Raw genomic sequence first — 24,873 nt, 5'->3', positions numbered from 1 at the left:
AGCATTTTAAAATTAAGATATGTACATTGATTTTTAAAGACATTATGCTATCACATACTTAATAGTTTACAGTGTAGTGTAAACATAACTTTTATATGCACTGAGAAGCCAATTTGTGCAACTTGTTAATTATAGTATTTGCTTTATTGCAGTGGTATGGAACCAAACCCACAATATCTTTGAGGTATACCTGTAATTTTGTGTTTATGTTTCCTATAAAGTTACTCAGAGTCCGATTTTCATTCACTGCATCCCTATGGTGTTAACATGTTCTTTGTCCCGTTTCCTATAATTTGGTAGTTAGTTATAAGGGCTTCATCAGATTCAAGCTCTGTTTTGGTAAGACTACTACTCCATATGTACATAGGTACATACAACTCTTCTCTTTTTGGTGATGATAGCAGTATACTGATGATCATTGTTTAAATCCATTAGTTTTCATGGTGGCAAAAGTGCCTTTTAAATTCCATCGCTCTTCATTTGTTTACAGACTTATACTTCTATAAAGAGAAATTTCCTTACATTAAATATTTAGCTGCACTGGGGTATAATCGAATAGTTTCTGCATGAACTGAGGCACAGTTAATCTAGAAAAGGCAGGATAAATGGTTAATTCTTCCCCTTTATTAACACTTCTCAAAATAACAAGTTATTAGGTTTTAGATATTTTGATATCATTACTAATTCACAGATTTAAGCATATTTGATGCATATGAATCCACTGTAGTTATTATCCTTACCAAGGTTCAAACTGTCTCCTATTTTAGGTCTGTGAATCTCTTCAAGTTGCTTTTGACACAACTTCACCAGTTTTTTTTTTTTTGTTTTAACAATTGTGGCTTTTAATATAGTCAAAGACTTATGCAACTATCACCATTATCTAATTTTGTTAACACTTTCATCACCCCAGAAAGAAACACCATACTCATTAGCAGTCTCTACCCCTCTTCCTCCCACCCACTGGCACCCACTAATGTACTTTCAGCAGATTTGTCTATTTGAGCATTTAATATAAACAGAATCATACAATATGTGGTCTTTTGTGTCTGGCTTTTCAGTTAGTGTAATGTTTTCAAGTCTCATCTATGTTGCATCATAAATCAGTACTTCATTGCTTTTCATTGTTGAATAGTATTTCATTATATGGATATGCCACTTTTGCTTACCACTCATCAGTTGATGGATGTTTGGGTTGCTTCCATCTTTTTGGCTATCATGAATAATACTTCTATGAACATTCTTTAACAAGTTTCTGTGGACATACATTTTCAGATCTCTTGGGTATACACATAGCAATATTGCTGGCTCATACACTAACTTTAACTTTTGGAAGAACTGCTAAACTCTTTCCAAAGTAGCTGTACTATTTTCTAATCTCACGAAAAACATGTAAGGGTTGCGATTTTTCTTCATCCTAGCTAATACTTGTTAATTTCCATCCTTTTGATAAGAGTTATCCTAGTGGGTATAAAGTGGTACTTTTAAAGTGGTAGTGTTCAAGGTCACAGCTCTCTAATAACTAAAGATGCTGAACATCTTTTCATAAGTTTATTGGCCATTTGTATATCCTATTTGGACAAATGCCTACTCAAATCCTTTACCCATTTAAAAAAACTGGGGTCTTCCTTTTTTAAAAACTGTTGAGTTGTAAGAGTACTTTATATATCCTGGATCCTAGACCTTTATCAGATATGTGGTTTGCTAATATTTTCTCCCATTCTGAGGGTTATCTTCATTTTTCTTCAGTGTCCTTTGAAGAACAAAAGGACTTTCTAATTATAGCAGCATGTCATCTGCAAACAGAGATAGTTTTATCTCTTCCATTCTAATCTAGATGTCTTTTATTTCTTTTGATTAATTGCTGTGGCTGAAATGCACAGTACAAATGCTGAACAGAAGTGGTGAGAGTGGATATCTTTGTCTTGTTCCTGATCTCAAGGAGCAGCTTTCAGTCTTTCACTATTAAAGAGTAAGTTTAGCCACAGGCTTTTTGTAGATGCCCTTCCCCAGACTGAGAAAGTTGCCTTCTGTTTCTAATTTCCTGAGAGCTTTTATCATGAAAGTATGTTGAGATTTTGTCAAATGTCTTTTCTGTATCTGAAAATCATATGATGTGGGTTTTTTTGTTTTTCCTTCATTCTACACGTGGTGGATTACCTTGATTAAAAAAAAAAAAAAGATTGACCCTATCTTGCATTCCTGGGATAAATGCTACTTAGTCATGGTATATAACCATTTATATATGTTGCTGGATTCAGTGTGTTGGCATTTCACTGAGATTTCTGTGGTCTGTATTCAGTAAGGGATATTGGTATAGTCTTCTTTTCCTCATGATGCTTTCATTGGTTTTTGGTATCAGGGTAATACTGGCTTCATAGAATGAGCTGGGAAATCTTCCTTCCTTTTCTATTTTTTAGAGAGTTTGTAGAGAAGTGGTGCTAATTCTTTTTTTTTTTTTTTAAGAGACATGATTTTACTATGTGGCCCAGGCTGAAGTGCAGTGGCTATTCACTGGAACAGTCGTGTACTATAGCCTGGAGCTCCTGTGCTCAAGCAATCCTCCTGCCTCAGCCTTCCATGAAGCTGAGACTGCAGACACATGCCAATGAACCCAGCTTAATTCTTCTTTTGATGTTTGGTAGAATTAGCCAGTGCAATCTTCAGGTCCTGGGCTTTTGTTGTTTTGGTGGGAAGTTTTTTGATTATTAATCCAAATGCTGTACTTGTTATAGGTCTCCTCAGACTTCCTATTTCTTACTTATTACCAGATCAGTTTTCCTAGTTTGTGCCTGTCTTGGAAAGTGATTACTAAAACAGTTTTGGTAGTTTGTTTCTAGAAATTTGTCCATTTCATCTAGGTTATACACTCTGTAGCATAGAATTGTGCATAGTATTCCCTTATAATCCTTTTTATTTCTCTAAGGTTGGTAGTAGTAATGTCTCCTCTTTTACTTTTGATTTTAGTAATCTGAATCTTCTTTTTCTCGTTTGGTCTAGTTAAAAGGTTCTCAACTTTGTGAATCTTTTCAAATAACCAGAGTAATACACAGAGATCTTCCCTATTTTACAACTGCATACTACTCCATTATACAGATAATAGCTGTAGTTTATCAACCCATCTCTTATTGATGAACATTTGACTAGTTTCCTACGTGATGCTGCAATCAAAAGCCTTGTGCATGTCCTTTAATTTTTGCTGATATTTTTTGGGATAGAGTCCTGGAACTAGGTTTTCCGGGTCAAAGGATAAATACATATGTAATTTTGATAGATACTGCCACATACTCATTTTCATTGCATTCTATCAGCTGTACAAGAACATCTATTACCTACAGCCTGGCCAAAAAAGCATGTCGTCAAATTTTGAACTTGTGCTAATCTGATAGTTAAGAAATGACATCTGTTTGGGTGCGCTGCTCATGCCTGTAATCCCAGCACTTTGGGAGGCTGAGGCAGGCAGATCACTTGAGGTCAGGAGTCTGAGACCAGTTTGGCCAACATGGTAAAATCCAGACTCTACTTAAAAAAACACGAAAATTAGTTGGGTGTGGTGGTGCGCACCTGTAGTCCCAGCTATTTGGGAGGCTGAGGCAGAAGAATCGTTTGAACCTGGGAGGTAGAGGCTGCAGTGAACCAAGATTGCACCACTGCACTCCAGTCTGGGTGACAGAACAAAACTCTCTCCAAAAAAAAAAAAAAAAAGAAGACTTTTTTCATACGGTTAACAGCCATTTCCTTTTCTAGGAACTACTTGCTTATATCTTTAGCCCATTTTCCCATAAGGTGGTTGAACATATTTTTATTTTTAGCATGATTTCACATATTAAGAATCCTTCATCTATAAGTTGAAAATGTTTTCTTCAGTTCAACTTAGTTTTTCTTTGCCGTATTTTTTTCTAGATGATATAATATTTATCAATATTTTTCCTTATTTCTTGTGGATCAAGTCATAGAATAGTTTTCTCTATTCCTAAGTTCTAGAATAATTTAAGCTCTCCTTTAAAAAAAAATCCCTAATACTTGTATAATTTCATTTCTTTTCCTTCCCCCTGGCCTTTTTTTGTTTGTTTGTTTAGAGATGAGGTCTTGCTATGTTGCCCCAGCTGAAGTGCAGTGGCTATTCATAGGTGTGGTCATAGAGCACTACAGCCTCGAACTCCTGGGCTCAAGCGATTCTCCTGCTTCAGCCTCCCAAGTAGCTAGGAAAGTAGCTAGGACTATAGGCATGTGCTACCATGTCCTGGTTTCATTTCTTTCACTTAAATGTAATCCAATTGAAATTCATCCTTGTGTGAGCAATGGATCCAATTTATTTTTTTTCTATATGCAAATCTAGCTATCCCAATAGTACTTGTTGAAAAGTCTATCTTCGTTTTCAGTATATTTTAAAAGGCATTACATTATAATTATGCTTATTGATTGCATATCCCCAAAGTTGGCATTTTAAGAAGCCTAAATAGATTCTACTTTGCCAAAATAAAGATGTGCTTCCTTTATCATCACTGAAAATAAAATGAGAGCCAAAACTTTAGACTTGAAGGCAGGTTCTCTTTATTATCCACAGAGTCTAAAAGTTCCTTTTTTACATCAGATACTCAAGTAATGGTCGCAGAAATATTTTTAAAGTTTCTTTGTCATCTTTTCAAAGGTTCAGTTTTAAAATTTCTAATATTTTTCAACCTACTCATTCAATTTTGATGGCTGTGTAGTTTTTAGGTAAATAATTGTGATATAGTAATTAGGAAGTGGTACATGTGTTGCTGTTTGAATTTGCACACAAAAGAGTTCATTTAGATTACTGGTTCTCAACCATGAACAATTTTGTACTTCCAGGGACACTTGGCAACGTTTGGAGATATTTTTGGTTCTAACAACCAAGGGTTTTATTTGCATCAGTGAGAAGAGGCTAGGGATACTGTTATACATCTTACAATGTACAGGCCAGCCCTCATAATAAAAAATTATCCAGTCAAAAATGTCAATAGTGATGTAGCTGGGAAACGCTAACTTTGAGTTCTCAAGTCGGAAACACTACATCTGCTTAAAATGTTGTTTTTTTCTAAAGCAAACTTATACAATCCTTCCCTCCACAGGATCGCTATCATAATTCTCAAATGATCAAAAACTGATCAAACAGGTATGTCTACTGAATCATTTGGAGTACTGGAGTGACTGTTAAGAAAAAAAAGAAAAGGACGGAAGAAAAATGAAAAAATAGTGAGGGAAGGAGAAGGGAGAGGGGGGGATGCCAAAGAGAGGAAGGGGGAGACAGGGAGAGGGAAGAGAGAAGATGGATATGTTCTGGCTAGATACCCAAATTTGCCTTACTAAAAGCAGTAAAATCTATTTCTTAAATATCTCATAAGAACTACTGAGACCAATGGGGGATAGAGAAAATGAGAAAAAGGAATGATTAAAAAATATACTATACCTCATTCAATGACCCATTACTGTGCTGCTATGCATGCACAAAAATCATGATTCCAGTCCTGTTACAAGCTTATTTCAACTTCCATGTTCTCTGAGCAATGAATGTTTACCTCATATTGTAAGAAGAGAAGATAGAGATTAAAAGCATTTAAGAATTACTGCACAACTAGGGATCATTAAATAGCTGTAAAAAGTAAGTCTTCATAATTCCTCTCAATTAGAAAAAAATTGGTAAACTAATTGGTTTTAAGAAAATATATGTGTGATATAAATATAGAAACAAATAGAAAAATATAAATAGAAAATCATGAACAGTAATCTCCAAGATACTTTTTTTTTTTTAAGAGATGATGTTGACCAGGCATGGTGGCTCACACCTGTAATCCCAGCACTTTGGGAAGCTGAGGCAGGTGGATTGCCTGAGGTTAGGAGTTTGAGACTAGCCTGACCAATATGATGAAGCCCTGTCTCTACTAAAAATACAAAAATTAGCTGGGTGTGGTGACGTGGGACTGTAGTTCCAGCTACGAGGAAGGCTGAGATAGGAGAATTTCTTCAACCCAGGAGGCGGAGGCTGCAGTGAGTCATGAACATGCCACTGCACTCCAGCCTGGGGAACAGAGTAAGACTCTGTCTCAAAACAAACAAACAAACATGGGGTCTTGCTTCATTGTCCAATGCTGCAGTGTACTGGAAACTCACAGGCATGATCATCGCACACCACAGTCTTGAAATCCTGGGCTCAAGCAATCCAAAATACATTTTTAAAACAAACAAACAAACAAACAAACAAGGTCCAGAAGTCTATAGCATGTATGTTTTGTGTGGAAAAACATTTGCATACGCCTAAAGAAAATCTAGAAGACTATAAATGGGGCTACAAGGACAACAGAAAATGAGGGAAGATGGAGACAGAAATGAGAATCAGCCTTTTTACTCCACATTTTAATATTTTGTTTTGTGAACTACATGTGTATATTTCCTGTTCAAAAAAATAAGTTTTGTTGATATTCTTGTCACTATTGTTTATTCTCCTATTTTTTTCTGTACTTATGGGTTTATGCCTTTCTGCTTTTTAAAATTCTTTTTTATATCATGTTCAAAGAAGTTTCAGGAGGGAATAAGATAAGCTCATGTGTTCAACCCACTGTGTTTAATTGAAAACCTCCTTATATTCTTCTAAGATTATAGCTTTAAAATGACTAATTTAGGACATTAGATATACAAGTTCTATGACTAGTTCCCTTATAAGGAAAATCCACAAAAAGTAAATCCTAGTTCCCTTATAAGGAAAATCCACAAAAAGTAAATCCAGTTGTATTTAAAATGCCTTCCATTTATCCCTTTTAGTAAACTACATCTGACATTCCCAGAAGTTGTCTAAAAATTTGCTTCTCAGTCTGTGTTAAGTAGTAAATATATTTTTCTGGAACAAAGGTGATTAAAGCTAGTTTGAACTAATCATTAGCAGGTTTGCTAAAATAATGTTAAGAGGGAAAACTCTCTATTACCAGGAATCTAAGACATGATTTAAAGAAATCCTGAGAGAACAAAAGGCTGTCAAATCAATCACAAGTACACACAAGCTTCAGGATGGCCCTGATAAGGATGAAGTTTTGTACAGGCCTGAATACTGAACTTAGGAATGACAGCAAGCAGGGAAATGTTAAGAAATCATATAGATTTTCCTATCTTTTAATCGTTTATTATGCAGAATTCCTTTTCATATGAATATTTTCCATTGATTACTAAGTTATATGTAGAATTTTCCATCAAATTAACCTGTCTGTGAAGAAATGATGGCAATCTTCCCCGTAGTGGACACTTGGGTTTCTTTTTGAGCCACCTTGGATTCATTCATCATACTTCCAATAATAATAGCTCGTGATTTTTATCTGTAAATCTAGCTCTTCCTATAGTTAAGATGAAGTCAACTTCCATCTGATTCTAGGTTGGGAATATGACAAGTTTAGTCAATTATACCCTGCATTACATGCACAGATTCAGGAAGTTGGATGCAACATCATTAGTCACTGAAATGCATAGACTAGCTGGGACTTTTAGAAAAAAAGACTAATTCTTTCTTCTTGAATTTGAACACAAGATTATATAAACAATATTTGGAATCAAAGGAGATGTGTGATAATGGCTCCACAATGAAGGTGATAGAGCAGATAAAACTGGATTTTGATGACTTGTTTGGCAATTTAACTCCTAGACTCCTCAGTTTTATGAGTTACTAAATGCTGCTTTTGGCTTAAGCCTTTTTGGGTTAGGATTTCCCTCACTTGTACTCAAAGAAATCAAACTGATACCTTCTTATTTATCAATGGCTCCAGAGAGAATATGCAAGTAAACCTAGTTCTCAGGTTCCTAGATATCCAAGCAAAATATCTGCATACTAACATAAAAACATAAACATCATAGGAAGTAATATACAACTCATCAGAAAGTAAAATCAGGATCAGAGGGAAGAGATTCCTGTAATATAAGCCATGGAGATTGAAAAGGATCAGAGTTGGCCTGGCACTATGTGATAAGGTTTTTTCTTTAAAAAGTTGAATTGTGAGGTCTGTTCCAAGATGGCTGAACAGGAACAGCTCCAGTCTGCAGCTCCCAGTGTGACTGATGCAGAAGACAGGTGATTTCTGCATTTCCAGCTGAGGTACCTGGTTCATCTCACTGGGACTAGCTGGACAGTGGGTGCAGCCCATGGAGGGCAAGCTGAAGCAGGGCAGGGCATCGCCTCACCTGGGAAGTGCAAGGGGTCTGGGATTTCCCTTTCCCAGCTGAGGGAAGCCATGACAGATTGTACCGGGAAAATCAGGACACTGCCACCTAAATACTGTGCTTTTCCAACGGTCGTAGCAAATGGCACACTAGAAGATTACATCCTGCGCCTCGCTCAGTGGGTCCCACACCCACGGAGCCTTGCTCACTGCTAGCGCAGCAGTCTGAGATCGAACTGCTAGGTGGCAGCCTGGCTGGGGAAGGGGCGTCTGCCATTGCTGAGGCTTGAATAGGTAAATAAAGTGGCTGGGAAAGCTCGAACTGGGTGGAGCCCACCGCAGCTCAATGAGGCCCACCTGCCTCTGCAGGCGCCACCTCTGGGGGCAGGGCATAGCTGAACAAAAGGCAGCAGAAACTTCTGCAGACTTAAACATCCCCCACCGTCTGACAGCTTTGAAGAGAGTGGTGGTTTTCCCAGCATGGTGTTTGAGCTCTGAGAACAGACAGACTGCCTTCTCAAGTGGGTCCCTGACCCCTGTGCAGCCTAAATGGGAGATACCTCCCAGGCAAACGGGGTCTGGAGTCGACCTCCAGCAAACTCCAACAGACCTGCAGCTGAGGGACCTGACTGTCAGAAGGAAAACTAACAAACAGAAAGGAATAGCATCAACATCAACAAAAAGGACATCCACACCAAAACCCCATCTGTAGGTCACCATCATCAAAGACCAAAGGTAGATAAAACCACAAAGATGGGGAGAAACCAGAGGAGAAAAGCTGAAAATTCTAAAAACCAGAGCACCTCTTCTCCTTCAAAGGATCGCAGCTCCTCACCAGCAACAGAACAAAGCTGGATGGAGAATGACTTTGTCGAGTTGGCAGAAGTAGGCTTCGGAAAGTTGGTAATAACGAACTTCTCTGAGCTAAAGGAGGATGTTCGAACCCATCGCGAGGAAGCTAAAAACCTTGAGAAAAGATCAGATGAATGGCTAACTAGAACAGTGTAGAGAAGACCTTGAATGACTTGATGGAGCTGAAAACCATGGCACGAGAACTACCTGATGCATGCACAAGCCTCAGTAGCCGATTTGATCAAGTGGAAGAAAGGTTATCAGTGACTGAAGATCAAATTAATGAAATGAAGCGAAAAGAGAAGAGAAAAAAGAGTAAAAATAAATGAACAGAACCTCCAAGAAATATGAGACTATGTGAAAAGACCAAATCAATGTTTGATTGGTGTACTTGAAAGTGATGGGGAAAATGGAACCAAGCTGGAAAACACTCTCCTGGATATTATCCAAGAGAACTTCCCCAGCCTAGCAAGGCAGGTCAACATTCAAATTTAGGAAATACAGAGAACACTACAAAGATACTCCTCGAGAAGAGCAACTCCAAGACACATAATTGTCACATTCACCAAGGCTGAAATGAAGGAAAAAACGTTAGGGGCAGCCAGAGAGAAAGGTCAGGTTATCCACAAAGGGAAGCCCATCAGACTAAAAGCAGATCTCAGTAGAAACCCTATAAGCCAGAATAGAGTGGGGGCCAATATTCAACATTCTTAAAGAAAAGAATTTTCAACCCAGAATCTCATATCCAGCCAAACTAAGCTTCATAAGTGAAGGAGAAATAAAATCCTTTACAGACAAGCAAATGTTGAGAGATTTTGTCACCACCAGGCCTGCCTTACAAGAGCTCCTAAAGGAAGCACTAAACATGGAAAGGAACAACTGGTACCAGCCACTGCAAAACATGACAAATTGTAAAGACCATCGATGCTAGGAAGAAATTGCAGCAATTAATGGGCAAAATAACCAGCTAACATCATAATGACAGGATCAAATTTACACACAACAGTATTAACCTTAAATGTAAATGGGCTAAATGCCCAATTAAAAGACACAGACTGGCAAATTGGATAAAGAGTCAAGACCCACCAGTGTGCTGTATTCAGGAGACCCATCTCATGTGCAGAGACACACATAGGCTCAAAAGAAAGGGATGGAGGAGGATCTACCAAGCAAATGGAAAGCAAAAACAAAAACAAAAATAAAAAAAACCAGGAGTTGCAATCCCAGTCTTGGATAAAACAGATTTTAAACCAACAGATCAAAAGAGACAAAGAAGGCCATTGCATAATGGTAAAGGGATCAATTCAACAAGAAGAGCCAACTACCTTAAATATATATGCACCCAATACAGGAGCACCCAGATTCATAAAGCAAGTCCTTAGTGACCTACAAAGAGACTTAGACTCCCACACAATAACAATGGCAGCCTTTAACACCCCACTGTCAATATCAGACAGATCAACGAGACAGAAGGTTAACAAGGATATCCAGGACTTGAACTTGGCTCTGCACCAAGCAGACCTAACAGACATCTACAGAACTCTCCACCCCAAATCAACAGAATATACATTCTTCTCAGCACCACATCACATTTATTCCAAAACTGACCACACAGTTGGAAGTAAAGTACTCCTCAGCAAAGGTAAAAGAACAGAAATGACAACAAACTGTGTCTCAGACCACAGTGCAATCAAATTAAACTCAGGATTAAGAAACTCACTCAAAACCACACAAACACATGGAAACTGAACAACCTGCTAATGAATGACTACTGGGTACATAACAAAATGAAGGCAGAAATAAAGATGTTCTTTGAAACCAGTGAGAACAAAGACACAACGTACCAGAAACTCTGGGACACATTTAAAGCAGTGTATAGAGGGAAATTTATAGCACTAAATGGCCACAAGAGAAAGCAGAAAAGATCTAAAATTGATACCCTAACATCACAATTAAAAGAACTAGAGAAGCAAGAGTAAACAAATTCAAAATATAGCAGAAGGCAAAAAATAACTAAGATCAGAGCAGAACTGATGGAGATAGAGACACAAAAAAGCCCTTCAAAAAAATGAATGAAACCAGGAGCAGGATTTTTGAAAAGATCAACAAAATTGATAGACCACTAACAAGACTAACAAAGAAGAAAAGAGAGAAGAATCAAATAGATGTAATAAAAAATGATAAAGGGGTTACTACCACCGATCCCACAGAAATACAAACTACCATCAGAGAATACTATAAACACCTCTACACAAATAAACTAGAAAATCCAGAAGAAATGGATAAATTCCTGGACACATACACCTTCCCCCAAGACTAAACCAGGAAGAAGTTGAATCACTGAATAGATCAATAACAGACTCTGAAATTGAGACAATAACTAAGAGCCTATCAACCAAAATAAGTCCAGGACCAGATGGATTCACAGTCAAATTCTTCCAGAGGTACAAAGAGGAGCTGGTACCATTCCTTCTGAAACTATTCCAATCAATAGAAAAGGAGGGAATCCTCCCTAATTCATTTTACGAAGCCAACATCATCCTGATACCAAAGCCTGGCAGAGACACAACAAAAAAAAGAGAATTTTAGACCAATATCCCTGATGAACATCGATTGGAAAATCCTCAATAAAATACTGGCAAACAGAATCCAGGAGCACATCAAAAAGCTTATCCACCACGATCAAGTTGGCTTTATTCCTGGGATGCAAGGCTGGTTCAACATACGTAAATCAATAAACGTAATCCATCACATAACCTGAACCAAAGACAAAAACCATATGATTATCTCAATAGATGCAGAAAAGGCCTTTGACAAAATTTAACAGCCCTTCATGCTAAAAATTCTTAACAAACTAGGTATTGATGGAATACATCTCAAAATAATAAGAGCTATTTATGACAAACCCACAACCAATATCATATTGAATGGGCAAAAACTGGAAGCATTCCCTTTGAAAACTAGCACAAGACAGGGATGCCCTCTCTCACCACTCCTATTCTACGTAGTGCTGGAAGTTCTGGCCAGGGCAATCAGGCAATAGAAAGAAATAAAGGGTATTCAGTTAGGAAAAGACGAAGTCAAATTGTCCCTGTTTGCACATGACATGATTGTATATTTAGAAAACTCCATTGTCTCAGCCCAAAATCTCCTTAAGCTGACAAGCAACTTCAGCAAAGTCTCAGGATACAAAATCAATGTGCAAAAATCACAAGCATTCTTATACACCAATAACAGACAAACAGAGAGACAAATCATCAGTGAACTCCCATTCACAAATGCTACAAAGAGAATAAAATACCTAGGAATCCAACTTACAAGGGATGTGAAGGACTTCTTCAAGGAGAACTACAAACCACTGTTCAACGAAATAAAAGAGGACACAAACAAATGGAAGAACATTCCATGCTCATGGATAGGAAGAATCAATATCGTGAAAAAGGCCATACTGCCCAAGGTAATTTATAGATTCAATGCCATCTCCATTAAGCTACCAATGCCTTTCTTCACAGAATTGGAAGAAACTACTTTAAAGTTCATATGGAACCAAAAAAGAGCTCACATAGCCAAGACAATCCTAAGCTAAAAGAACAAAGCTGGAGGCATCACGCTACCTGACTTCAAACTATACTACAAGGCTACAGTAACCAAAACAACATGGTACTGGTACCAAAAGAGAGATATAGACCAAAGGAACAAAACAGAGGCCTCAGAAATAACACCACACATCTATAACCATCTGATCTTTGAGAAACCTGACAAAAACAAGAAATGGGGAAAAGATTCCCTATTTAATAAATGGTGCTGGGAAAACTGGCTAGCTATATGTAGAAAGCTGAAACTGGATCCCTTCCTTACACCTTATACAAAAATTAATTCAAGATGGATAAAAGACTTAAATGTTAGACCTAAAACCATAAAAACCCATGAAGAAAACCTAGGCAATACCATTTAGGACATAAGCACGGGCAAGGACTTCACGACTAAAACGCCAAAAGCAATGGCAACAAAAGCCAAAATCGACACATGGGATCTAATTAAACTAAAGAGCTTCTGCACAGCAAGAGAAACTACCATTCGAGTGAACAGGCAACCTACAGAATGGGAGAAAATTTCCGCCATCTACCCATCTGACAAAGGGCTAATATCCAGAAACTTAAAGAAATTTACAAGAAAAAAATCCAACAACCCCATCAAAAAGTAGTAGGCAAAGTATATGAACAGATACTTTTCAAAAGACATTTATGTAGCCAACAGACACATGAAAAGATGCTCATCATCACTGGTCATCAGAGAAATGGAAATCAAAACCACAATGAGATACCATCTCACACCAGTTAGAATGGCGATCATTAAAAATCAGGAAACAACAGGTGGAAAGGATGTGGAGAAATATGAATGCTTTTACACTGCTGGGAGTGTAAACTAGTTCAGCCATTGTGGAAGACAGTGGGGTGATTCCTAAAGTATCTAGAACTAGAAATACCATGTGACCCAGCAATCCCATTACTGGGTATATACCCAAAGGATTATAAATCATGCGAATATAAAGACACATGCACATGTATGTTTACTGCGGCACTATTCACAACAGCAAAGACTTGGAACCAACCCAAATGTCCATCAATGATAGACTGGATTAAGAAAATGTGGCACATATACACCACGGAATACAATGCAGCCATAAAAAAGGATGAGTTCATGTCCTTTGTAGGGACATGGATGTAGCTGGAAACCATCATTCTGAGCAAACTATCACAAGGACAGAAAACCAAACACCACATGTTCTCACTCGTAGGTGGGAACTGAACAATGAGAACACTTGGACACAGGGTAGGGAACATCACACACTGGGCCCCACCGGGGTAGGGGGATGTGGAGGGCATAGCCTTAGGAGATATACCTAATGTAAATGACGAGTTAATGGGTGCAGCAAACCAACATGGCACACGTATACATATGTAACCTGCACATTGTGCACATGTACCCTAGAACTTAAAGTATAATAATAATAAAAAGAAGTTGAATTGTATTTTTACTTTAATCCATTAGCTGACATTAAGAGATGTTACAATAAAAAGTGAAATAAAACTCAGCATTGCATTATTATTATACAGGTGTTGCTGAGGACATACTTTCTAGTATCATAACACCGTTTGCTTTATAAGGACTCAAATAAACCTTTATAAGCCTCAGAATCAAATAAACTGGACTTGTCAACGACAGACTTGTTCTCTTGGCATCATCTATAACCAATTATGTTTTTCTTTATACTGGCTGCTAGCTCAGAGCCAAGTTTGTGGTAGAACCCTTAACCCTAACATGCCCTTTTAACAAAGTCGTTAATGTTTTTGAAACACGCAAATATCATATATACCCCTAAAACATCTTAAAAAGTTTTAGGATAAAACTGAATATAAATAAACTAATGAGGTAAATAACCTGTCTGGTGTGTTGGCAAATAATCCACTGTTTTCCACGTAAAATTCAGAGTTCAGTTTCCTTGGGTAGCAATTAATCGGGTAAGTTAAGCTGCTAATTGGCTAATTCTTAGCCTTTTAGAGTTGTGCAACTTTGCAGTATTCTTAGTTTCTGAAGTTCAGAGAGTAAGATATAACCTAAAACTAGATATTTTTCTTGCTTTCAACCTTAGACTATAAATTAACTTAATATATTAGATTAAAAAAGGCTTCCTTATCCCTCTTCTTCTCCATACTGTGGGGAGAAAAAAATCAAACATCATCATCATCCTGTAGACATAATCTCTCTCAAAATTTGGTCCAGATACTTGATCTATGACTTAAGAGGTATTCGAATAGTTGGCACTGGAGGAACATGCAGTGGAATTAGTATACTGTTAATATCTCTTATACTCTGGATGAAAGTTTGGATTCTAGACTAGATATAGAATGTATTCATCAAAGAACTTACATGGCTGTATTTTTAATAATTCTTCCTTGGTCCATTTTCTGCCCAATGCCATGCACAACAAATACAATATGGGTAGTCTGTGATGGCTTGTCTTCTAATGTGGCTTCTTCTACATAACCTCTATGAAGTCTGGTTCCACTACTTGATGCTGTAGAAAAATTTTAATTCTAAATTTACTATTTAATCTGAGAAATAGCATTTTCCACAATATGTTTAAAGAAAAAAAAGAAGTAAAAGGAATATTATGAAAAAATTTCACTGGCTGTGGGGGAGGAAATAAAAACTGTAAGAAGGTATATATTGATCAGCTGTGATATAAAGTGAACTGGACACAATACCAAAGCCGGAAACTATAAAGAGAAAGAAATGGAAGGAAAGAAGGACAAATTGAATATATAAAAATTTAAAGCTTCTATATTATAATAAGAAAATATCGGGAAAAATGAAATGGCAAACTGGAAAAAATATGCAAAATATAACATAATTACCTAAGTATACAAAGAGAGCTTACTAATTAAAAAGTAAAGACAACCATTCAAATGGCAAATTAAGCTAAAGTTACACAAGGTAATTCAGAAAATAAATACAACTAAGTAATAAACATAAAAAGATATTCAAAGCACATTACTGAAATTAAAAATGTAAAATATGGTATAAAAATTATATCAAACTTTAAAATTATTTTTACATTTATTTTTTGATAATGCTCTCACATCTTCCCCAGGTATCATTCTCTCTTTTCTTTCATGTAGTCAAACATGTCTAAAGAGTTATCAGGCCAGGCACTGTATTTCAAGTCTGTAATCCCAGAGCTTTGGAAGACCAAAGCAAGAGGATGGCTTGCAGCCAAAAATTTGAAACTAGCCCGGACAACCTAAGGAGACTCTGTTTCTACAAAAAAATTTTAAAAATTAGTTGGGCATGGTGGTGCATCCCTGTAATCCTAGCTACTGAGGAGGCTGAGTTCAGAGGATTGCTTGAGCCCTTGAGGAGGCTTGAGTTCGGAGGACTGCTCTGTCCCCCTAGGGGACAGAGTGAGACCCCATCTTAAAAAAAAAAGAAGAAAAAAGAGTTGTCTATTCTCATTGCTTCCATTGCTTCACCTTCTACTTACACTTCAACCCATGCCGATCTGGTTTCTGCCCCATCAATCCATCTAAGTCACCAATGACCTCCAGGTCACTAAATATGATGGAAAATTTTCAGTCCTCATCTTCCTTGACACTATATTTCAACTGCCACAATTTAGGTTTAACAGCTTTTGTGCTTTTAGAAGTATAAAAGATATTTATTAATCTTGTCAAATCATTCTAAATATATAATTATTCCTTGACAAACACATCACCTCAACTTAAAAAGTTTCATTTAAAAAGGAATCTGTCACTAAATTTAATACATTTAAAACATACTAAAAACAGAACATGAATTGTCTATTTTGAATATAAGAGAAAAAGTCAGATTCCCAAAATTTTGGTAAGCTATAGTAATATTTAACGATTACCTTTAGAAAATCCCAGTTTTTGGGTAACTGTTCTTGCAATTTTAGATGTTGTTGCATCACTATAAAGATATACTTCATCCACACTGTGCCAGTCCACATGGTTTCGACTCAACTTGAAACTATGAACAGCTATTGCAAAAAGGAAAAGCTAATTTGAAAGTCTCCAAGACAAACTTTATTTGTTTGAAAAATTATAACACTCAGATTTTTAAATCAATGTTATCTAACAAACTCAGATATGAAACTTAATTCAATAAAACACTATTTCACATAAAAGTTATGTGAAGCAAGTAATGGATAGGGACTTTATTTTATAAATGATTAATCCTGCTATAGGAATGGCAACTTTTTAAACCATTGAGTGACTTAACTATCATAATTTTAACCTCTAATATACAGTTTCTATGTGTTTTGATAATTAAACAACTGCTTTCCCAGGCGATGTGGTTGACTCTTCATTGGGTCTAAGGCATATATACTTCAAGCTCTCAATAGCTTTGACACAGCAACTTAACTTCAGTTTCTTCTACTGATTTTACTAAAAATATCAAATGATTTGTAAAAATTTCACTAAGTGCTAGACAAAATAAGACTCAGGGGAAAAAATTTACCTTTAAACTGGGAAAAGAATAATCTATTAGAAAATGAGGCATTTTTGGAATGGATAGTGAAGCCAATAATTACTGGATATTGCTCATCATAGCACAAATCCAAAACTTAAAGATATTTTAGTATACAGAATTAAGGAAATGTTTTTCTGCCACGATGTTCAAATCAGTATGGTTGGCTGGGTGCAGTGACTCACGCCTATAATCCAGTACTCTAGGAGGCTGAGGCAGGAGGATCACTTGAGCCCAGGAGTTTGACAGCAGCCTGGGCAACAATAGTGAGGCCCCATCTCCACATAAAAACAAAAAAATTAGCTGGGCATGGTGGTATGTGCCTGTGGTTCCAGCTACTTGGGAAGCTGAGGCAGGAGGATCATTTGAGCCCAGGAAGTCACGCCTGCAATGAGCTATGATCACGTCACTGCACTCTAGCCTGGGCAACACAGAGAGAGAGATCCTGTCTCAAAAACAACAACAAAAAAAATCAGTATGGTTGCTGCATTTCTGTAACTGGAGTAATGCCTGGCGAAAATGAGGCCTTAAAGAAACTCCAAATCTATATTCTTTAGGAATTCATAAGTCCCAGGAGCCAGGGACTGTGTCTTGATCATTTCTTATATCCCTAGCACCAAAAAGAATATCCTATCACAGTGTCTGGCACATATACCACAAATACAGCAATGTTTGTGGAAGCAGTAAAAAATTGATAAAACATATCCATCAATTCATAATTTGATAATTCTTATGTTTTGAGGGCCTCAAGCTTTTCCTTTATAGCTCTGGTATATAGGTAGAAAAAATTAACATACTCATCTTCAGATTTTCTTAAAATTCTTTAAGAAAGAATAAAATTCTTTCTTAAAGAATTTTATGCTTGATTTATTTTCTTAAAATTCTTTCAAGGCAAAATATTATCTCCCATTTTACTTACAAAAATACAGAGGTACAAAGACATAAACTGACCTGCCACAGAGTTAGCTACAGGCAGAGTCTAACTCTTCTGATTTAAAGATGGGCTGAAAATAACCTCAAGCTAAATATAAAAAAATATAGCTCTGGTCAAGATCTATGATCATAAGACATTTTTATGAAAACCTATTGCCTACTAGGATACAAGGACATTATAAGGAACAGTACTTCTTAGTTATATTAAATATGCAATTTCAAAAATCTATGAAAAACCAATTTATATTTTACTTACCTGCCACGGCACATTACTAACACTGTACACCAGATCAAGATTCAATTAACATAATGAACATAAATTATATCTTCAGCTCCAAAGAAAATAATAAGGTCAGCTTTTTAAATAAAAGAACTTTTCATAAACTAAAAAAAATATTTTGCAAGGGTTTAACAATCACTTTTCTAATTACATATCTGATCCATGCCATGACTTCAAGCTTTTATACGTTTCTAAACCACATTTTTGTTAAAATAGTTGTGAGCAACAGATGCTTAAAACGTTAAACTATAAGACCAAGATATTTAGAGATTAATGTTAAGCCAGAAAAATTCTTTTCCTCCTTAAATCATCCACATATTATCTTAAAGTAAACCATTTTAATGTTTGGGAACATCTATCTGAACATCCTGTTACTGGACTACATACACTGTTTACCAATATTTATACACATAATAAAGTAGCAGTAAACAAAATAGTACAATGGACACATTTTTAAAAAACTAATACTTTGCTTTAAATGCAACTAAATGCTATAAGCCAGGAATATAACTACATGGAGAAATAAAACTACAATTACTGTACCTTGGGAACGCTTTCGTTTAAGACCTGCCGCATCTGTACTCTCCTTATATCTTCTCCATTTGAACAGAGAAGGGAGGGAGAAGGGAGGGAGGTGGTAGACAACTAAGAAAGCAAAAACACTGAGCTTCAAAGTAAATTTTAAATGAGATTTGCCATTTTGCCTTTTTGTTCTAGTATTAACTTTAAAAAATGAGTTGTATTTGAAAAACATTATTCTAAATGCTTTATTTATATAATTTCTAAGAATCGGTAAAGCAAAACATTAGTATAATGTTTATCAAATAGCTGCTGTACCTTTACTGAAAGAAAAAAGGCAAATGATATCTAAATTTATTAAAAACAACCGTGATTATCATGTTTAATGTCTTTGCATAGAAAGAATTTTTTAAAAAGAACATAACATTTTCAAATGCTAAGAGATTTATAAACGCCATCTTTACAATACTAAGGTTATTTACTGTCACCAAATTTGTGACTGACACAGCCAACAGCTGATGTACAAATTGAGAATGCAATAAATAACATTTTACATATCTAATGCAGTCTCCCTGAGAAGATACCACAGCATACATTCTACTAGATGCTTTCCACTACTGAAGTATAATGGAACCTTCCCTTGGGGGAAAAAAATTCTTTTCTCAACTCCATTCAAGTTATTAAAAGACTTTAAAAAACAAAACTTTTACTAAAAAACAAAAATCAAACTGGAAGCTCTGCTTTTAACTTTGCCTTTGAAAAGACTGTAATAAAATAATGAAAAAAGTCACTAGTAAAAATGTATGCTGTGACAACTTGTAAGCACTAAACAGACAATGTAGAGTAAAGCGAGGCACAGACTTGATATTTGGCAAATCAGTAGATAACCTTAAAGTCAACATTTTCCCTGTCAAATTTTGGTAGTTATATAAATTTGTTTATATTTTAATCAAGCAATTATTTCAAAGTTCACTTGAACTTGAACCTTACAAATTAGTTTCTCACCAGTTAATAAATTACAGAATCTTTATGATTAGCTCAAATTTATGTTCAAATATATTTGATTTTCATCCTCACTCCCTTCTATATTAATGTGACATTTGAAGGTTAAATACTGCTCAAATACAAAAATACTTAATTCCTGTTTTATAGTACTAGAAATTTAACAAATCTGTTGAATATGCAGATGTAGTATATGCAAAGATTTGTGTAATAAAAGTAATTGAGACATGCTTACAAGACACTTAATAACTATATCTATATATATGTAATCAGATAGCTACAAAAACTGTAAACTAGAACTAAAAGCTGGATTGCTACGTCAGGATTATAAAAACATTTCCTTGTCACGGAGAGGTAGAAAATGACAACTGATGCACTTTTCTTCACTGAAAATGTTTCTTCTTTCATGTGCCTTCTGGTCAGTTACTGAGGAGCAGATGTACCACTTAGACCAGGAAACAGTTTTAAACAAAAAATTCATTAGGAAAAAGATGCTAATATATCAAAGTAAACCAAACTGACATAAACTTGATACTTTACTGCTTGAAACAAAAGCTAGATTTTGTAGATCTGGTAGTAAAACTAACGTGAACCAATTCCATATTATTAAAAGAGAACGAAATGGGAAATATATGGACCATTTGACCATGTTTTAAAATTATGCAAACGCTTTCAGAAAGCTAGCCATGGTACACAAATGAAGGCTTTCTTTTCTAAAATAATAGTATAACTTAAGGATTAAAAAAAGACAAACACCCCTATACACAGAGAAACAAAGAAAAACTTTTTTTCATCCTCCAGAGAAACATATTTAAAACTTTTTCACAAAATTAAATAGACATGGTTCTTTCTTTTCAAATGTAATTCTTATTTTCACTTGAAAGTCATTTGCTTTATTTATTACACATCCTGTATCATACAGAGCTTAATTTTTTCAACCCAAAGCACAGAATTAGGGGTACTATGATAAGTACAGTAGAGGAAAAAAAGTTTACTATCGATCAAACAAAGATCACTGTTAAAGAAAATTCAAATGCCAGAAAGCACTATTTAATTTTCTTTTTTAAAAATAAACTTTTAGTTAGAAATTCTTACGTAGTATTAGCAAAAGATGCATAAACTCAAAACATAAATGCAAATGCTAATTTATTAATGCTAACATTTAAAATTTTAATATGTTAAAGTCTTACATAGCAATGAAAAAGATTTAAAATACCAAAAATATTTCCAATAAATTTCCTTACTATATCTTAAGGAAACTTTCTGCATTATATCATTCTGAAAGCACTAGAGTATCGCAAAAGAGGGTTACTGCTGCTGATGACATACTAATTCCCACAACAGAAAAACTAACTTTTCCCTTTAGAAAAGCTGGCAACCTGAAAAATTCCAACCCCAGGGAAGCAGTCTTACACATCTCAAACCTGCCAACTATAATGAGAAAATTCCTGGCATATTTCTTGGACCTCAGAGAAATAAAGCTAGATAAATTTATAAAAACTAAATAATAACTAAAAGCTAGAAGGTGGGAATCCTCTTAGTCACCAAAGAGAGGAGAAAAGGAAAACTAGTTAGAAGGTGAGCACCCATCCATCTTTTTAATTGAGCTTTGAAATGCTATCTTCACAGTATGGGGTATATTTATTCAGCTACAGTGATAGGAATACATACTTAATCCATCAGCTTGTTAAATGTCATAAATCTTTACAGAGACACCAACACCTGTGCTGCTATGGCACCTGAAATTACCTGGAACTATAAAAATTCCAATCTTTTATTTCAATCTATCTGTAATTTTTATAGTCAGGTCTTGCGTTCTCAAACAATCTGTCACTTTGCCTTTTAATTGGAGTATTAACCATCTTATATATACAAATATATTTATATTTGTTGTTACTGATATGGGTGAATAGGTCTGTCATTTTTCCATTTATTTTTCTCTTTGTCCCATCTGTTTTTTGTATCTCTGTTCCTCTTTTCTTGGTTTATTTTGGGTTAACTGAATATTTTTTAGTACTTCATTTTAATTCTTCTACTAGACTTAAACTTTGTAATTTAGTGTAATTTTAGACTTAACAGAAAATAGCAAAAATAGTACAGGGAGCTATGACATATCCTTCATCCAGCTTCCCCTAATGTTAGCATCTTGAATAACTATAGTATAATTATCAAAACTAAGAAATTAACACTGGTACAATACTATCAACTAATACACATACTTTATTCAGGTTTCTCTAGTTTTTCTACTAGTATCTTTTTCTGTTCTACGATCCAATCCAGGGTACCACACTGCGTTGTGTTGTCATGTCTCCTTAGTCTACTCTATTCTGTGACAAATTCCTCAGTATTTACTTGTCTTTCATGACCTTGACACTTTTGAAGAATGCTGGTCAGTCAATTATTTTGTAGAACCATCCTCAGTATGAGTTTTCTCACGACTGAGTTGAGTTTACTCATTTTCTAGGCAAAGTGATGTGCTGCACTTACCCATTCAGTTCAACCTTTTTTTTTTTTTTTTTGAGATGGAGTCTCGCTCTATTGCCCAGGCTGGAGAGCAGTAGCACTATCTTGACTCACTGCCAGCTCCACCTCCCGGCAATTCAACCTATTTTTTACTGACTACTATATATGTCTGGATAGGTAAGATGTAAAATGAGTGAAACACTAATCTAGCAGATTTAAGTATTAATGTTTACCAAATTACTTGTTGAAGTCTTGATTTCTATTTTTATGTTTCATCCCAAGTGAAACAAAAGGCTTTCATTTGTTAAACTACTAGATAAACATTTTCTAGCCCAGGAGGTAGGGTAAGAAGAAAATCACTTTTCATTTTAACTCTCACAGAGAACTAAGTTTGGATTAAAGTATCTAAATCACAAAGTCATTATCTTTTTGTGGGTTATCTTTATTTGTATGCTACAAAGAGCTACACAGTGTACCAAATTTTCATGTCTTGTTAATTCAATGCTCATTTTGAGATTAGTTAGGGAAGTTAATAAAGAGGAAAATATTAAATACAGTTGGCATCCCTGATCTGCAGATTCAACCAACCACAGACAAAAAATATTTGGGGACAAAAATAAAAAAAAAAATATTATCAATCAAAAACCAATACAGTATACAACTATTTACATGGCATCACACAGTATTAGGTGTCATAAATAATCTAGAGATTATTTGAAATACACAAGAGAGGGCTGGGCACAGTGACTCACACCTGTAATCCTGGCACTTTGGGGGCCTGAGGCAGGAGGAACACTTGAGCTCAGGAGTTCAAGACCAGCCTGGGCAACATAGTGAGACCCTGTCTCTACAAAAAATTAAAAAAAAAAAAAAAATTAGCCTGGTGTGGTAGTGTGCATCTTCTTGGGAGGCTCAGGTGGGAGGGTCCTGGAGCCCGGGAGTTAGAAGCTGCAGTGAACTGTGATTATGCCACTGCACTTCAGCCTGGGTGACAGAGCAAGACCCTGTCTCCAAAAAATAAAATATATAAGAGGATGCTCATAGATCATATGCAAATACCACTCCATTTTATTAAAGGGACTTGGAGGTCCTCAGATTTTGGTATCTGGTGGCGGCGGCGGGGGGGGGGGGGGGGAGGGGGGGGGCGGTGCGCCTAAAACCAATCCCCTACAAATACCAAGGGATGACTGTACATCTAATCTGTTTGTGGCAAGAACAACCCTAACCAAACAGCCAAGGTCGGAAGAAAAAGGAATTATTATTTATTTTAATGTCCCTGTCAGCAAGAACTATTAGTTTCTTTGATATTCCCTAGAGCATTTAATAAACATCCCTGAATATAGTATTTTTAAGTGTTTTAAATTATTAAGTGAGGTTTTTCCAGAAAGCCTTATGTGAATAATTCCACTGCATTGTGATTATCTACTCACTTTATTCCAAGTATCTTTTCAGAATATGTAATATTGACTGTCTAATACTATGACTTCTTGTACTTACTCTTTTGTAACTGTTTTCATCTGCTGACTTTGTTTACTCTAATAGGCTTAAAACTCCTTGAGGGTAGAAACCGTGTCAATTTCTCTCACAAAAGTGCCTACCACATTACTACACATGGGATCATTCAAAATCTGACAATATGAATAGTCAAGGCTTTATACATGAGAAAATTTAGGTGGAAAGGGTATTTTTCTCCCTCAAACTAATGAAGAATAAAATTTCAGAAGCTTAGAGGTAACAGTACATTAAAAAGATTATAATATTTTTTAGTCTTTGTAGTTATAAGTTTGAATTATTTTCCCAACAATGGTGGCTTTTTGGATAGGAAATGTTCTTTCCTTAAGACTTGTTATTAATTTCAAATGTACTACGCAATTTCCCGTAATTTTCAAAGTCAAATGTCACAAGATATTATGTTTAATACTGAATAAAACTAAAGTGACTAAAAATTATGACAAAGATATGTTCAGTTGAACATATCTTTGCTAATAAAAGAACATGCTGAATCTTATATGCCACAGTACACTATAAAAAAAAATTTTCTTCTAATGAACCTCAAAGAATCATTTTGGAAAGATTACAATGCAAAAATGTTCTACTAATTTAATAATTTTCCATTACTAATTAAAATTTTAGTACTCCATGTATATTCATAAAGATAACAAAAAAATTACAATATCTGAGAGATTGCTACCCTAGAACTGACATATACATTCACACACACACATATGCAAAGACATTCTAAAAAATGTACTCACACAAATAAACCATCTTCTTACACCAGTCTTATTTAAATTCAAACACTTTCAGAAAAACTGAAGTATCTTGCTACATTTAACATTTAGGCAGGAAGCAGAAGTAAAAAGGACATATTAAATTTGAATTTTTATTGTAGTAAAAAACAAGATTAGAAACAGAATCTAGAGATGAAACAGAGCTGATGATTAATCTCCACAGGATGACTTAGCAAATGGAAAAAAAAGTTCTGAACACAGAATGAGAAAGGGGAACCATCTACTTGTATTTTTCATACCCATCCTCTTTTTCCTCCAAGCTCCTGGATTTTTTTCATGCATTAATAATAAGAAATTCAGGAGGGCGGAGCAAGATGGCCGA

At 35.5% G+C, this 24,873-nt stretch overlaps 1 protein-coding gene across 4 annotated transcripts in view; it reads right to left on the bottom strand.

Moving 5' to 3' along the window:
- Nucleotides 1-24,873, bottom strand: part of DDHD1 (DDHD domain containing 1) — a 120,120-nt gene that overhangs the window by 38,870 nt on the left and 56,377 nt on the right. For 2 of the 4 annotated variants that reach the window (XM_023230835.2, XM_023230845.2), the window contains exons 3-5: nucleotides 18,820-18,921; nucleotides 16,444-16,572; nucleotides 14,943-15,090 (exon numbers count right to left, since the gene is read on the bottom strand). In XM_023230835.2, coding sequence (XP_023086603.1) covers nucleotides 14,943-15,090; nucleotides 16,444-16,572; nucleotides 18,820-18,921 — 379 coding nt within the window. The remainder of the gene's footprint in view (nucleotides 1-14,942; nucleotides 15,091-16,443; nucleotides 16,573-18,819; nucleotides 18,922-24,873) is intronic. The other 2 variants (XM_023230855.2, XM_023230859.2) reach the window with 1 other exon arrangement.

Source organism: Piliocolobus tephrosceles, chromosome 6 (assembly GCF_002776525.5).
Source record: "Piliocolobus tephrosceles isolate RC106 chromosome 6, ASM277652v3, whole genome shotgun sequence".
Lineage (NCBI taxonomy): Eukaryota > Metazoa > Chordata > Mammalia > Primates > Cercopithecidae > Piliocolobus > Piliocolobus tephrosceles.
This window is presented reverse-complemented; position numbering and strand designations above follow the sequence as displayed.